Source organism: Nesoenas mayeri, assembly GCF_963082525.1.
Source record: "Nesoenas mayeri genome assembly, chromosome: 6".
NCBI lineage: Eukaryota > Metazoa > Chordata > Aves > Columbiformes > Columbidae > Nesoenas > Nesoenas mayeri.
Window position 1 is genome coordinate 39710624 of NC_137545.1, and position 17661 is coordinate 39728284.

The following is a 17661-nucleotide window of genomic DNA, read 5'->3' on the forward strand; positions in this document are numbered from 1 at the left end:
TTCCCCAATAAGAAAACACAGTGAGTTTATTTCCTTCCTGCTGAATGAGCTTCCAGAGATGCGATATTTGAGCTGGTGTCACGCACCTCTAGCCAAATGGAAAGAAAACCTTCTTCGCCTGCCTTTTTAATAAGTCACAGAGATGTTGTCTTCCCTCTTATGTTTACCCCAATTTGTATATTTCCATTTCCACCTCACAGAATCTTTCTCTCTTAGGGAAAAAAAAACTTTATTTGCAACAAAAAGCACCGAGTAAATCTGCTGTTTCCACTAGGGTTCTCCTACATCTGTGCAGAAATGTGCTGGAACTAATGCAATTTTGCATTTGGGATTTTCTACGAGATGTTGACTCACTTTTAGGTATTTGATCGTTTTTCACTTTTCCCATTTCAGATTCCCACTTTTGTTACTTTCTATGACCCTTTCCTCTTAAGATTCTCATTTCAAGCTGTAGTCTACACATGTCCTTTAAAAATGAGAGTTGCTCATGCTTTTGTATTAGTTCATTAGCCCACAGTGGGGAACTTTTTCTATTTCTTCCTTACTGAATGTGCTTCAAGATCATGGTATGCCTCGAAATGGCTCTAAGCTGAAAGTACCAGCAATAGCCATTATGCTTTTGAGCCATTAATACAGTTACCTTTTTTTCCCATTTGTGTCCTCTGGAGTGTATTCTTGTAACTGTCAGTTACTGGTTCAGATGGGTTCTCCTGCACTGGATGTCTCCCAGAGCTATTCCTGTTCCTGTCCTGGCTGAATAGCTCTCTGGCTTTAGCCACAGCTCTGGGATCATGCGTACAGCTCATATTATGATTCATATCACAGCCAGAACCTGATTCAAACCATAAGCATTTTTAAAGGTAATTGGAAGGTCGTTGCCCAGGTTAAGGAAATAATTCAGCCTCTTTATTTCTTGCAAAGTTGGTATTCTGTGTGCGTGCGCACCGAGAGGATTTGATGGGGGTTTTCTTTTTAGCTTGGTGTACCACCTGTGCTTATTTGTTTCCACTTTTTCATGGGGTTTCTGGTCCTTGTCCTCCCTCTTTCTCCTGGCTGAACCTTCATGTCTCTAGTGTTCAGCTATGAAAAGATGGTCTCATCAGGGAATACATCTTCACATTTTTCTTTTTCCTTGGGCTCCATTATCTTCACCAATTTTGTGGGTAAGCTAGATAACCTATTTTGCCTCCATGTCAGCTCCTTTCTTGGCAAGTCCAGTGAAGTAAGTCCACAACCTGCTGTCCTTCTTGCTCGTCACCACAGATCTTTGAGTCAGGAACTTCTTAAGAGACCTTCATGATATATCTTCTTGCCCATATTAACATAATTATCTGATGGCTTCTCAGCTGCTTCTGCAGTGAGAGGATCTTGGGGCCTCCCAAAACTAGTGTGGGACCTAGTGTCAAACATTTGACATAATTACATTTGACCTCTTGTCAAACTTTTTGACCTTGTGTCAAACATATTTCAGGGCCCCAAATACTGGTAGTTCAAATGCAGCTGGAAATTAGGGCATCTACAGCTCTTTAAAGAAAGTTTCCCCAAGTCAAATTTCTCTCACGTTTTCTGGTCATGCATGAAATTTCAGCTCTTTGAGGAGAGACACTTTAAGATAACTCCAAAGATGCTAATTTGGTGTTTTCCCTTAATGATTACATGTCTTAGACTTTAGCTCAAACTCAGTTTGAGGTGTTTTCTCCTTGAGTATCACTTAATTTCACTAAATGTTTCGTAACACAGCTGCTGGATTCTGTGGCAACTCTGCTCACACAACTTTTAATTCAATTAGTTCCAGCCACTGACATTAAAAAAGAAAATCATCTTATGTGGCTTACTCCTTATTTCAGGCAAAGAGCAGAGGTGATAACTCTTACATTTTAGCTAAATAAGGATTCTAGTATGATAAAGATCTTGCATTACTATTATGTTTTCTGTATTCAAAAACAACAAAGATCTGGGGAAGCGCAACTTCCCAGATCTTAAAAAATTTATATTATAGTTCAGTCATTCATTGTATTATTTACAAATCTATCTAGATATCATCCCCTCAAAGTTTAATTCAAGGGATTGAGGAGACAGTACTGTTCAGTAAATGCATCATAATAATCAAAACCATCCAAGTCTCCTTTAAGTCAGAATTCACATTTAAAAGCAACTCTAGGAGGGACTGTTGCTTTTGCTTCTTGTTTAATTTAATCTGTTTGAAAGAGCCTAGAAAAAAATACTGAATTCTTAAAGAATGTAATATGCTTGGGAACTATTCAATACTTCATAAAAATCACTGAGAAATTTATTAATATCTCTCAGTAAATTGGCTCCCTGCTTGATTTTTAATTTCTGGTGCTAGGCAGCATATTTGATTTCCCTTTACGAAATGTGCTAACATACTGTTGGCCATATTCCCCCTTTTCATATAGTTGATATTTGGCTAGTGGAAGTGATATATGAGCACTTTGTGATAATAGCTGTTCGTAAGCTGATTTAACAGTTTTTAATTCAACTTCATTAGCCTTAGAGGCATTGTTGTTTTGCAAGATCTTTTCCCAGGATTTAATTTAGCCTCCAATTTTGTCTGCTGCTTGATCATACCTTGCTTTTGCCCGATCGTGGTGAATGAAGTTATCATTCCTCATTGCAAGCGCCTTAGAGGTTTGTTGGAGAGCTCTGTGTGGCTCCAAGAGGCCCTGATTGGATTCACAGCATCGCAGCCATTTCTCTTCCTCAAGCCCCGATCACAGCGACTTGTTTCCTGCTACAGAAGTGAACTCAATCTCCTTTTGTTTTGACCTGGAGGGGTAATATGGAGGGACATGTTGAAATTGGTGTATTCCCACTTGTGTCGAGTCTAAAAAGAGTAACAAGGAAAAAATCAATTCGAGAAAAGCGTGTCTACCCTTCCATCTTCAGATACCTATCAGCTGTAAATCACCTTGCACTTGATTGACCAAACAGCCTCGGTTTTTCACCCTACAGTCTCTCTAATTGTGGCAACAGTTACGTTAAATTTCCCACCTTGAAGAACAGCAAAGCTCAGGGAGCTGAGAGCTGCCTGGCCACTTTTGGAGAAAGGATGATGACTCAAATATAGAGATTTCTTAATTTCTCCCACCACAGTTGCATAGTTCAGTAAGTGTCATTGTTTAGACTATGAAACTCTTTTTCAGAATGTTGGTCTTTGCATCTAAAATTTGCTGCTAGGCAGAAAGTGAATTTATCTTTCTTCTCAAAATAGAGGAGAAAAAATGTCTCCCTTTAGATGGTACTGAAAATGCAAGCTACTTAACAGAAGAAAAATGTCATGCTATTAGCCTCTAATACAATCATATTACTTTGGTCTTTTGACAAAGTAAAGCCTCATTGATATTAAATATGAAAAGTTTCTACTTTCACAGTAGCAACTTTTCATAAGGAGTTTTGATTTTTTTCCACTGAGTTCTAAGAGACTGGTCCATTAATAATGTATGGCATTGCTCACAAGTCACATATGCTTAATAATTAGGAAACATTTGTAACGAGCTGAAAAGGGTAAGGAGAGTCCAAAACTACAGAAGTCTGAGGCTAATAATTACCTGGGCTTCAAAAGCTTTTCAAATTCTAATAATAGATCCTACTTAAAGTTAATAACAGACATGGCACAGAAGAAAATAATGAAAGAAGCCCAGTGTTACCATTTGGGATAAAGGATATCTAAATAAGATATAAAGGAGGGGAAAAAAATGGCTTTAAATATAGCTTTTGGCAATCTTAGAAAGGTTTTCTGAAGGAGACTGAGAGTTAGGTTTTCAAATATTGCTAGAGTCTAACAAGAGCTGGCTACTGAGACCCTTAATCCCCCATGTAAATCTTAGCCATATATATACACTATGAAGTACACTTCATAACTGACAGCTTCACTGTATATGAAGAATTTCACCTACACAGGAGGGTTGAAATCTTTGAATTCTGCAGTTCGTGATGAAACTGGGAGTCACTTTTCAATTATTCTTTGTTTTGATTAAACAGACCCCTCATCACCACACCGACCATGGTTTGAAATACATATTTTTATCTCCCTTGCAGTGAGCTGTCAGCAGGGGAACCCTGGGGCAGGCAGGACCTTGATGTGGTGCCCAGTATGGAGAGGATGGAGTTGCAGTGGAATAACATTGTCCATCCACTTGGGCTTCAATTTTCTTTCAGCACAGCTGTAAACCACAGTGTGGAATTAAAGAATATATATATATTTTTTTTTTTTTAATTATTATTATTATTATTATTATTTTTTCTTGACTTAAGAGCTGGTTAGGTGACATGGATCAAGAAAATATCAAATTCTGATCTCAACAGAAACTTGACACTGGAAATGACTTTTAAGCCTGACAAGATGATTTGGGGAAAGGCTCAGAGGAGCAAATGGCATCAGCCTTTACCTTCAAATCCCCTTTCCCTTCCTATATTTCAAAAAAATCCAGTATAGATACTCCAAGGAAATATTTTTCTCCATTCTAACATGGTCCTCATTACTAAGTAACTGAAAATATTTTAACAAATGTATTCTCGCCACTCACCAGAGAGTTAGGGCAGTACTGAACAGCTTTTCTAGACATGAGGGCTTGAGGCATGGAGAGACTAAATGATTCATCCATGATCAGACAAGTTTGTGATAGCAAAGAAAATTGAAACTCCTTCTCGGACTCTAGTCAGTGAGACAAAAATATGCTATGTAAAGCAATGAATATTTTTTTTCTATTTTCTCACTGGGGAAGATGTTGTCATTTTTAATATTTATTCTGAATTTTGGAATCCAAAGCAGTTTATGTGTTTGCAATAAAAATGAAATTAAAACATACCAAAAACTTGCAATTAGAAAACCACAATACAATTAATGCAGAGTAGAATGCAAAGACTGCGCCCTAGCTGTGCAGCCTTTGCTCAGTTTGTGGGGAACTGTTAGTAAGTGTGGGTCAGGATAAGGTGGCTTTGAGGAGGTGATACAACTGTTCATATGAGTTTGGCTTCTGTGAATGACCTTTGAGTGCAGCAGCATTAGGGGATATTCTTGTTCAGAACCTGAGTCCTGGCTGCGGTTTCTATCTCTGTTGTCCTTTGTAGAGCTCAGGGCACTTGAGAAGTGCACTTCTAGGTTTGGAGCTGAATTCTCAGTTGAGCTGGAGATTTGGAGATGGATGTAAGGTATGTTAAGGAATAGTTTTGGTCTTTGGGACCTGGCTGTAGCATTATTGTTTTAAGCTGCCTTTTGAAACATGAAAGCTGATCGGAGCTGGACTCTGGATGTGGCACCAGTGATGTGGTACCACCACGTTCTCCTAGGCAGCAGGATGATGATCAAACATGGTCAAACCACAGTGACTAACGTCGGGTGTAGTTTGTCCCTAATTTCAAGCTGGCTCTAACCTCCAGGCTTTCTGTATTCTTTTGCAGTCTAATTCCTAAAACTTTGTGTGTTCATTTAACACATTTCATGCTAATGGAGTGATACTGGAGACACAGTTGAGCTCTGATCTCTAGGCTTGTGTCACGTCGCATTGTGCTTTTTGGTTGTCTGTTGAAGATCTTAAAGGTTCTTGTGAGATGTAAACACAGGGAATGGATGTGCTATGGACGTATTCTTCAAGCAACCAGTCATGTCATGGATGTATGCAACTGCAAGAAACTGAACTTAATGATTATTGTTGGCGCTTTCATTCCTTTTCCTGTGCCAGGTTGCCTTTGCAGAAACAGTGTGATATCTGCTTCGGTTCTGTGTAATAAACTTTGGGAGCAGGGAGAAGTCTCATTAATTTCTCAGAGCTGATTCTTCCTCATAGGTAGAACACTAGTATGAAAACTCAAACAAATCCTTGCCAACATCTCGTAGCTTTTGCAAAAATAAAGTGAAGTGTGAATTAAGATCTTAGCTGCCACCAAGCAGCTACATCAGCTGCTTTGCAGGCACAGTCTGACCCAAAACTGCCTGTTTATGATTTAGCTTAATCTATGGTTTTGTAAACATAGCATACTTTGCTGGTATAAGCTCCTAACATAGGTACAATCTAAGTAATTAACATGAAATTTCTAGATAGCATTGGGACCTGATAACTGAGAGAAGACAAACCGTTCCATGCCCAGTGAAGTTGGCAAGTGTAATATAAAGTATTACTGATTTCTTACTGCATTCTTATTGTAGCTTTTCAACACACTTTCTCACAGACGTAAAAGGATTTCTCACATAATATGATGACAGGATATTTCCAGGGCATTGCCTCGGATTGTAAAAATTGGGCCACATTATTAGTATTTCCATGTTTTCTGTGTCACTGTTCAAGAGTTCTTTTTTTTTTTATAATTCTTATTTTCTTGCCGAGAAGGGAAAAGAGACTCATGTTGCTTCAGGCTGTAAGTTATAAATTAGTAGCATGATCATCTGTAACTTCGAAGCAAAGGTCAAAGGATTTATATTTTTTCTATTTTATTTTTTCCTCTGTTCTTTTACTGACTCTTCTTTGATGTTTACACTGCACATACATCATGGTCATTATATCCCGCACTCTTGCATTGTTAATGTAACTACAAACGAGATGACTCAGGTTATGAACAATCAGCGCTTCAGTCTAGTGCAGGCAGATATGAAGGTGGAAGATGAGCTAAGTAAAAATACTTATTGAAGGAATTGTTCCCTGGTGTAAATGCACTTAAAGAGAATATGACTAAATGAGAGGAGACTGTCTTTATGGAGCTGCTTTCTAACCCAGTGAATCTTTGTTTATTGATTTGTAAAATAAGAGAACTTTTTCAGGTAAAAATAAGGAATTTGGAAACCTTTCAGGAATATTTCATTATATGCCTACTGGTTTCATGAAACTGAGCTGGTAACAGTTTGCTTTAAATTTTGTGTGACGTGTTTAAAAATTACTTCTATGCATAGACTGTGAAGCTGCAGAATTCCCTGGGAAAGTCTCAGTGTTATCAAACCACGAGGACACGTGTTTTATTTGACGTATGAAGTAGAACAATTCATTATCTATTTTAAAAATTCTTATAGAAGTGGGTTTGTAAGAACATGAGCATCTCACAGAAACAAACAAACAAACAAACACATAGCTGATTCGGCACTAATTTACTCTCCCTTTTTGGCATCATGGCAATGAGTTTTGTGTTTGATTTTGCTGCTTTATGGAGAGATGTTGGCTATAGAGATGGTCCAAGAGCATCTCTGCTGAGCAGCTCTGGGAGGCTGCTGGTCTCTGGGACCGGCAACACCTTGAATCCTGGGGTCAGTTCTGGGCCTCTCACAACAAGAAAGACCTTGATGTGCTGGCGCAAGCTCAGAGGAGGGAATGGAGCCGGTGAGGGGTCTGGAGCACAAGTGTGATGGGAGCAGCTGAGGGACCTGGGAGGGTTCAGCCTGGAGAAGGGGAGCTGAGGGGAGACTTATCAGTCTCTGCAACTGCCTGAAAGGAGGTTGTATCATAGAGGGTGGTGTTGTCTTCTCCCAAGAAACAAGTGAAAGGATGAGAAGAAATGGCCTTAAGTTGCACCAGGGAAGGTTCAGACTGGATATTGAGAACAATTTCTTCCTGGAAGGGGCTGTCGGATATTGGAACAGGCTGCTCAGGGCAGTGGTGGAGTCACCATCCCTGGAGGGGTTTAACAGATGCAGAGATGAAGTTCTTAGGGGCATGGTTTAGTGCCAGTGTTGGGTTAACAGTTGGACTTGATGATCACGAGGGTCTCTTCCAACCAAAACGATTCTATGAGGCCATCTGGGCACACACTGCAAGCTGGCCATCTCTGGGGTAACCAGCTCGATTAGTGCTGTGTGGAAACAAGAGCAGTGCTCAGGTTGGATACATTGATGTGTAAAGGACAGCGACCAGTAAAACATTGTTCTCAAAGATTTACAGTGGGACTTGCAAAATTAGACCCTTTTCTCCCAAGACAGATTTTTTTAACACTCTTCACAAAATGGGTTTTGTTTGCACTGAGAAGGATGTAAATCCAAGGTCCAGTTACTAACAAGTTTGAGGTGTTTTTAAACACAAGCACATCATATAAGGCTTTTCAGAGCCTTCCCTGTTCTGCATTTTGCAAAGATTATGCTTTGTAATTCAAAATCAATTTAGATCTTGGTGCCTTATTTTTTGAAGCAGGAACAGTCAAAATGGTGACTGCATTTCAAAACACTCATTTTGCATGCAGAGTAACAACTCTTTAATAGAAATTTTACTGTGATATCTTAATGTGCAGTTTTATTGCCTATTATTTTTAGTGAGCATTTATAAAGCCTTATGTTTGAGGTTTAACACCGTAGCTATTTCCCATCATAACAGGTTGAAATTTGGCATAGCGGTGGCAACCCTCACTTCAAAATTTTCACAGAAAATTGTAAACAGCAAATTGCTAATTTGTAAAGATTTTTTTTTTTGAATTTCCACACTTTGAAGCCTGTCAACTTAAATGTCAGATAATATGACATCCATATGGACCATTAGATCAATGGGAGTGTAAGACCAGAGCTGCCTCAAAGTGCACATCCTGTAGTGACACTTCTAAAGTTCTAGAACAGCCAAAAAATAAAAAAAGGAAAAAGCAAATTGTCAAAGTTATAGTAGGGAAGGGAAAGATAGCTGAAAGTGTCTTTTTTTTAAAAAAAATCCTTCATTCTGTCATTTTGGAAATGTTCCGAAATTTCAGTTTCCAAGTTGCAAACATGGCGCTGCAGCAGAGGCCTGGTTTTCAGCCAGCTTCAGAGTGAGCAAGGTTTGAGCATCAAAAATTCAACCAGAGTAACTTCCATCAGGCTCTTCCTGGGTAATATTCTGATTGTTGTTTATTTTGCCTTTGGCTTTAAGTTGTGGTCTAAATAAAACATAGTATTATTTTTTTCCTTGCTATAGAGTAATCATACAAATAGTATGTTTTCTGTGGAATCTTTTTCTGTTTAAAACTTTCAGAATTCATGGATTGTGTGCGCCACTGACGTTAGTAGTTTGTAGTAGTAACATACAATATTCAGGGTTTATAGTAAAACATTCTGTATATATTATATAGTTGATATTAAATAGCTGGAATATCTTTTACGGTTCAAAGCATCAGTAACGGAGTCACTTGGCCAGAAGATGCATTATACTTTATTTGAGGTATATTCATTTTAGCAATGTAATATCTCATTTGAAATGCATATATATTGCACTATTGATTTTCATAGGTCTTAGAATAATAAAAACATCACACAGCAATAAAGAAAAAAACATGCTTTTTCCGTATGCACTGTGTTTGGACGCAGCTCAGAGCCTTTCACAGAAGTAAACATAAAACCTATGTTGTTATACAAGAATATGAAGTACTGTATTTTACACCATGGTGTAATAGTACCAATAGAACAAGTCTTAACACAAATATGGTCTTAATTCTGCAGAGCTAAGCTATTTTAAGTGTACTGCAAAGTAGTGCCCCTTCTTTAGAGAGGGGCAATGCTTTTCTTTCTCCTTGTTTACTTCCAGGAAGGCTGGTTCACTATGAGGTTTACTTATAGGGTTTTTTTCACTATTACAAATTTGGAATATTTGCTAGACTTTGCTCCTAACAGCTCTGCTACCTGGCACAGAGAAAGCTGAGCAAAGCCTTGGCAGAAATGGTGTCCAATATGTCCAGTCCTGGAAACCACAGGCTCTTTTCTGACCTTCTAACGTGGTGACTTCTTACTAGAAGACGTATAGATGAGGCTCTTAGGAACATGGTTTAGTGCCAGATTTAGGTTATGGTTGGACTTGATCTTAATGTTCTCTTCCAACCAAAATAATTCTATGATTCTATCATAATAGCATTGATACAGGAGAATTTTAAAGTAGTACTGACATTGTTAGTCACCGATACTACCATGTATTGAACTAAGAAGTACAGAACCCAAGGGAGATGGGGAGAGGGTCCTTGATTTCTTAATATTGACTTTATGTGCAGTGCTTTGGACGATAGGTGATCCAGTGCACCTAGCTCCTGTGGAAAACTCTTTATAGCTATGTCTTTGACCATGTTTTTTCAGCACATATGAAAATGTTAATAATGTAATATAATCCTAATTTAAAGCCTTAGATAAGTTTAGATCTAAAAAAGTGGTTTTTTTTTTTTTTTCATTAAACTGGTTTAGTTTTTATTTTAAAGGAAGTTTATTTTAATAATAAGCTCAGTTTAGGAGAAGAAAAGTTTACTCCATATTCACATTGCTTTCTCACAGTAAGGAAAAGGAAATCCTTCCTTCACCACTCCTTTGCTTAGTGGAACCAAGTCAGATTTTATAACATCTTTTAGCTTTCAATATTCATTAAACTAAGTTTAGAGGGGGTAGAATTTAATGCCTTGAGAAAAACAGTGGAAATATTTCTATTCTATTTTTTGTTTTATGAAATGAATTCAGACAGTACAGGTATTGTGAGAAATCATTAGTTGATGGAAAAATGTGATACATTTTATCATTAGTAGTTAAAAAGAAATTCTCTAGTAATAATAAGTTTTTAGTGCTAGCTATTTATAGAATTTAGTTCATTTTTATGTCGTTGTAAGAAATACAGTGTTATTAGAAATGTATATACTTCTTAATCTTATATATTTCTTAGCTCTCAAATCTAAATTAAAAGATATTATTCCAACATTGCTGTTAATTTACTTTCTTTACAAAATCTTAGGCTAATTGGCTGGTGGGGTCATGAATTCAAAACACGATTCCTCATGGACAACAGTACGTATTTTACACTTTCAATGTTACCCTATTTGATTTATTTATATATAACCACTTCCTCTTTTACAGTAGTTTGAGTACAAAAGATAGAACTTAGCATTTCCTCACTTATGTTAAAGGTATTAAGCTAAACTCAGTCCAAATATGTAAGGTAGTGGAATTAAAATAAATGTGTGAATAAATTTGGTCTCTGGGCATATGAGTCTGACTCTGCTTTGCTGAAATACCTTCAAAGTGCCGATGTAGAATATGGATGAAACTCTTAAAGTATCTCAGTGAATTAGACTCATAAGTCTCTGAGGAGCGAGGATCTGCTATCATTCATTTGGGTGAAATCTTACTTTAGGATTAGTTTCCTTGGAATTAATGAAAAATTATATAAATGAAGGTACAGCAACCTGACATAAGTCATGAAATGCCACTAATGTTTCAGCCTTTCCAAATCCCTTGCACTAGTAAAAGACTATTTATAAGACAAAACCAAACCTGCTCTGAAATAGCTAAATATTCATTGTCCTAATATTAAATGAGGTCTCCTTCCCAAATCTGACAGATAAACTGTTCAGCTCCATTTTAAAGTATGGCAGAGAGAGTATTATGAGCGATCAGCAGGTGAAAGAAGCTTTTTGTTTTGTTTTTAATACATTTTTAACTTTCTGTGGCAGCCCCTACCGATGTGACTTTGGCTGGAGAATGCCTCTCTAATAACCTCAGTCTGCTCTTTGTTTTCCAATCAAATGTAAGAATGGCACTATGGCAAACCAGAAGGAGACACAAATTGCCTTGAAATACTGCTAGGAGAAGAAAAGCGTGGTTTATTCATTTCCATGAGCAGTTGATAAGGGAGAAGTTGAGCAACAATCCTTACGAAATTAGCCAGTCTGTGTGTGAAAAGCATTTTCCTCCGCAGCATCCTCTTGCTCTGGTGCTGGAGCATGAAATATAAATGGTGACACGGAACGTACAGCGAGGCTTTATAGATTTATTAAATAGATTTTTGCGAAATTTCACAGCCTAAAGTCTATGCAACTTCTCTGCGTGGCCTGAAGCTACACTTAGCTGCATATGCAGCCTCCCACGTGTCTCGTCAGTTTAATAAAGTTAAGGAACATGATTCTCTGCTCATGGCAGCGTCGCGGCTCCGCACGACGGTTCCTCTGCTGACTTGGAATTTCTTCTGGTTTGTGCCAGTGTTAAAAGGGATTCAAGTGTAAAGGTGGTTTTAACACACGCCATTTAAACAAATTAATTGCACTTCTCTAGTTCCCATGAAGCTGCTAATGAGGTCTTCTGCCGGATAAAATTGGGCTTCTCTCGAAGTTAAAAGTATTAGCTGTGAGTAGATTACTATTGCTTTTTAATGACTGATTCCTACAGGCCACATTAGTGAAATATTTTATTGCGTGAGGATGGACTTCAAGATAAGGTCTGATCCATTAAAAGGAAGAAATCAAAAACACTAATATAACATTCATTTTCCAGAATTACAACTAAGTAAAGGAATTAATGGATTTCGGTTATCGAATCCTCCAATTTTACTGGTCTGTGCTCTGCAAGCTAGTTTAGAGGTAAGTAATTGCTTTACTTTGAGCCTGAATTTAAGAGTATAAAAATGTTAAATGAATGTTGTGTGTATTATTGCTGTCTCTCTTAAAAAAAAATGCAGAATAGTTAAAAAGTGAAGGAGGGGAGGAAGAATGAAAACTAAAATAACCTTACAGCCCTGAGAGACCAATGCTTTTAATAAATATACTCCTCCCTTCACCATTCTCACAAACTTTGCCATTGGACTTGATATATATGAGGTTTGCACCTCCGAGCCTGACTACTAGTGTTGTATTTGTCCCTTTCTTATAAGGGAATTTGTGAGTGCGGTATGGCTCTGGACTGGGTTTTGTTTCATCTCTTCATTAGTTTTTTGGTAGGCAAAGGAGCAGAGCCCCATCCCTATAGGAACTGCTGTGGAAAGGGCCATCCTGCTGTACACAGCTCATCCCTTCCTGGCTAGGAAGGGGTGACCCATGTGCTAAAAGACCTCTGGTCAGCCTTGGAGAGCACAGCTCAGCCCTGTCTGAAGTAGTTCAGCCCTGTCTGAAGGAGTGCAGCTGTTCTCCAAGCACCTTTTATCACACTGCTTTTCATATAAAGACATAGCTCCATTTCTCTTGTGGATGGTTCACTCCTCAAATACAAGACTCTAGGTCTTTGCAGCTGAAAAGGGTCATTTTACATAGATTTCCCTACTTTATGCTACATATGCTACTATATTACTTTTTTTTCCTAAGCTGATTTTCAAGCCAGTCGTGGTTAGTAAGGTTTTGCCATTAGCATAAATGGGAGAAATTTATTTCTGCTAGTATTCCATTAATGTTAGCGTAATGGCAAAGCTGATGCTGGAACAAAGAGCAATGTCCATACACTCTAAGTCCCTCTTTATTTACTGAAAAAACAGTATGTTAAGCAAACAAAGTCAGAAAATTGCCATTTGTGCTCTCTCCAGCTTACATGTAACACTGGAGGACTGCAAAGGGCACAGCAATGCTTCTTGTTCCGCCTGACAATTTATTTTGTTAGCCCTTAAACATCCAATATATTTTTTTAAACTTTATATGACCTTCGAGATAAGCTGAAAGCTATTCTGCTATGACCCAGATTGTCAGTGCTCCGGTTTGTGTGGGTTGATGTCATTTAGTCCGCTGCAGGGAGCCTCGAACAATGAGGGCTGAGCAGTTTCCATCGCCTCCCCTTTCTGCGCCTGCATTACCTTTTGGCACAGCCAGGATTTCCCAGTGCTAATTGCTCTAATACAGTGGGAAACGGAATAGTTTTCATGTCTGGCAAGAGATGGCTAGTGAAATTGCATGCCACCTTCACTGGGACACATTAAGCAGAAGGCAGTGTTTCCAATGGAAACAATGAAAACTGCAAGTGTTAATGCACGTTATTCCTCAATAATGCTTAAAGTGGCTGTTATGGCAGTAGCTGCTCCCTTTTATGGAAAAAAGGAGAGTGCTCTACAGCCACATTTAAAAGATCTTTTCCAAAAATTTCACCCAGGAGGCCAAATATTCCTTGCGCAAAGCCTGAGCAAACAGATTTTCGCATGCAGCCTGAGGAGATCCATCCCTCATGCTGCTGCAAAGCCCAGAGGAACAGGAGGTGGGTCTCCGTTTCACCTCCAGTCATGTTCTATATAGTCGTGTGCATGCTCTGCCCGCTTGCGTGGTGAGGGAAGCCCCTCCAGATTTTTGTTGCCCTGTGCAAGTACTGAGTGCTGGTGGCTCTGGCCCCTGTCACATTCATTTCTGTGACTGCGCTGTCTCTGTGCAAGGTGTGTCCTACAGCAGCTGTGTTTTGTTTCATAGGAAAAAAAAAACCAACATAGAGGCTTTCAGGTTTGTGCAGCATCTCGTGGTTGTGATATCAACATGGCGCAATACTTGGGATGTTCTACAAAAGAGTGATTTCCAGGTGCTGCTGGAAACCAGACTGTTGTATTTTGAGTAGGATTTCTGTTTCTTCTTTATACACTCTTCCAGGTTGTTAAGTGTTACTCCTTCGGTGTGGAGCAGTGATTTCTTGAGAGCAAAGATCATGGGTTTTCATACAGGACCTCCACCTTGCCTCTGATTTTGCAGTTGCAGTCTGTGGAGGCATAATCGTCCACGAGCAGCAATATTGCATTTATGTGCCAGAATATGATTTGAAGTGACTATATTGGGTACTTGCATGTCTATATCTTGTCATTTTTCCCTGGAGCTACTTACATGAGAAGAAGAAAAGGGAGGGTTTGAGGAAGGCAGGGGTAAGTTGTTTCTAGGGTCACATTTTCCATGATTCCTTGTAACTGAGCCTTTCCGGAGCACAAGCAGAAGCTGTCATGTCTCCCTGCTCCCAAGCTATTCTGCCACGTTGTTTGTTCTTGTTTGTATAGCAAAGTAGCGCTGCCATTTTTAAACAATCACTTTTGCACATCTCATTGTGTTTTTGAATTTCTGCAGCTTATTAATCCTGGTAGCTGTGTAAGAGCATAGATCTATTAAATCAGAATCAAGGGAATATCTTTTCTTCATGCAGGGACAGAGCCTGTACAGGACTTGAAGCAGTAAAGTCAATATGTTAGTATAAATTGTGTGTTTTCGAATACAAGAATTTGTAGATGGGGCATGATGTTTCAGTCTTGACCTTTGTTTTTTCTTACTTGATATACATACCAGGAAAACAAATGTATGAGATTTTGAGTTTCATGCAGCCCTGTTGCTTATATAGAGTATTTATGGATCCTTTTTCAGATATGCAAATTAATGCTCTCTTAGCAAACTCTTTTTGTGCACAAGTTCATTTACGCAGGCATGGATGTGTGTAAAACTTCCTAAGAGTAGACAGAAATGTCTTTCATTATCTGAAGTAATATCATTAACCTGTGTTTTCAATGACTGTCTGATATTACTAATTGATTCTACCAATAATGTGTAGAGCAATCTGCTACCCTTTTGGTTGTCTTTACTTCCTTTTAATTTTCTGTAGTAATGCATTATCTTTCTAACGATTTAAAATCATTATAGGTTTTTGGTCAAACGACAATGAAAGCATTGAGGAGGAAATCTGTTCTACTCACTGGTTACTTGGAATACCTGATAAAACATTACTTCAGTGAGGATAAAACAAATCCAGAGAAGCCCTTTGTAAAAATAATCACGCCATCTCAGATTGAGGAGAGAGGATGCCAACTCACACTGTCTTTTTCCCTTCCAATCAAATTTGTGTTTGAAGAGCTGGAGAAGAGAGGAGTAGCTGTGAGTAAATCAAACTTCATCATCTTATGCACTGTTTAGCAAGCCTATACCATAACAAAGTAATGATTCTGCATTTATTCAAGTATAGTGGCACATAGGGCCAAAAAAGACTGAGAATGGTGAAAATTGTTTACATAGCATCTTCCATCTTTACTTATGCAATAATCAAATAAGTAGAGTTATTTTATAAATTAATTGTAGGTCTGCATATTGTCCTTTCTGATTGATTTATTTCCAGTAGTTCTGAGAGTAGCACCCAGGAGTCCCCACTGAGATTAGAGCTGCATTACAGTGGGAGGCATTAGGGCTTTGAAGCTGATGGTCTGAACAGGAACAATAGGAAACCTGAACCTCCACCAGTCCCTTTCTTGACCTGCAAATGGCCAAGCCCTTGGTCTTTGTGAGGAATTAAATGCTGTCATTTCCTTAGATATATGTTTTAGCCCTCACAAAAAGACAGCACTGAATGGCAGTGCCGTGTAACGATGTGGTTACCAGTGAACATGGCTCAAAAAGAATAAAAGCTGAAAGTAAGGCTATACATTAGGTGATTTAGAAGTTCTGGGAGGTGAGTTTGATAGCGTAATGCTATATAAATGATAGATGAGTTTTATTTCTGCTGGTGGTTTGTGTCCCCAAAGGGTAACCCTTCTAGGCTAAATATGCTGCTGTTTTGGTGCTGCCAGGGAATTCCAGGAACTGCTGCTTTTAAGAGGGCACGGGGCCTTACACTGTTGGCTTGTCTTCCCGATGCAGTAATATGCTTCAAACATGAGAGATTATTCTATTCAGCAAAAAGTTCAAATTCACAAGGGGGAGGAAGAAAAGTACTGCAAGCCTTATGATGTTACCTGTACCTGTAGTACAAGAGACTCTTTCATACTGCCATGATTCTGTTTTGTGGTGGGTTTTTTTATCACCTATGTGTCTTTTCAACTATAGGTTGCTAGGGTCACTGAGGTAAATTATGAGGATATGTAGCTGGTTTGGAGGCCCTCAGTGGCGCTGCTAGAGTCCTGCCCATCCCGAGGCTTACATCCTTTTCTAGGCAACACACTACTCTTCTTGCTATGTTCCTCGCAATAATGCTCCTCACACTAGTTTATTGGGGCTCTCAAAGTTTTTACATGTGTCTCCTTGTTGGTCCGGTCATTCTTCCTTGAAGACAAGGATGACATTAATTTAAAAATATAGCCTGACAGATAAATATGGAGTGACCTGAATTTACTAAGCGTTCCCTTTTCTGTTTTGCAGTGTGACATGCGAGAACCAAATGCTCTTCGTGTTGCCCCAGTTCCTCTCTACAATTCTTTCCGTGATGTGCACAGATTTATTGAAATCCTGGGATCTGCAATTACATCTTCAAAACAAACAGCAAACAATACTGCGCTATCTGCTTCTTATTGATGGCTCAGCTGTATCTTTTAATCTATTCCTGACTAAGATACATTTATCCTGCCGAGCGATTCTTTGCTTCAAGTAGACTGAGCTATATCCCATGCAATTTGCAAAAAAATGACTGTGCTTGAATAGTTATTTACAACAGACATAGTTTTATTAAAGCTCATATTTCCACTCTGCTTTGACTTTGACTTCATGAATTAGTATGCTTTGTATATTTTAATGGGGCTTTTCTTAAACATTTTATGTAGTTTTATTGCATTAGCTTTCAGAAGCATGGAAGAATTGCTGTCAACTAGAACAGGAATGAAAAAAAGAATCCCTTCTTTATTATAAAAATGATGCATAATAAAAAGTGGAAAATAGACAAGTCACCAACAGTTAAAAGATACAGTTGAATTTACATTTTTAATTTATCAATTCTATTTAAAGTACATGGTATACTTGAAAAGTAGAAGTTGAACAATTAGTTCTTTAAAAACTGTTATCTGCTGCATACTGATTTCTTCAAAGGGCCCAACATTTTGAAATTCTGCTTTAATTAATGATTTAATTGAAGAATGAATTTACATTGCAGTTACCTTTCTTGGTGTGATAGAATTGGCTAAAACAAAACATATACTTTTTATATTTCTAGGTAGTCATCTTGAAGATAATATGCTTGAGAAAGCTGAGGACAATTTTTAATTTTGTGTAAGCCAATGTGAAGGGCTGTATGAGCACTTACTGCCGTTTTAACAAGACTTGCTT

At 38.3% G+C, this 17661-nt stretch overlaps 1 protein-coding gene across 1 annotated transcript in view; it reads left to right on the forward strand.

Annotated features, from left to right (window-relative positions):
* KYNU (kynureninase) overlaps positions 1-16917 on the forward strand; it is a gene marked incomplete at its 3' end in the record, with an annotated part of 57279 nt that extends 40362 nt beyond the window's left edge. Inside the window, exons 11-14 of the mRNA XM_080346942.1 lie at positions 10662-10714; positions 12197-12282; positions 15280-15510; positions 16765-16917. Coding sequence (XP_080203068.1) covers positions 10662-10714; positions 12197-12282; positions 15280-15510; positions 16765-16917 — 523 coding nt within the window. The remainder of the gene's footprint in view (positions 1-10661; positions 10715-12196; positions 12283-15279; positions 15511-16764) is intronic.
* Between the last annotated feature and the right edge of the window lie 744 nt (positions 16918-17661).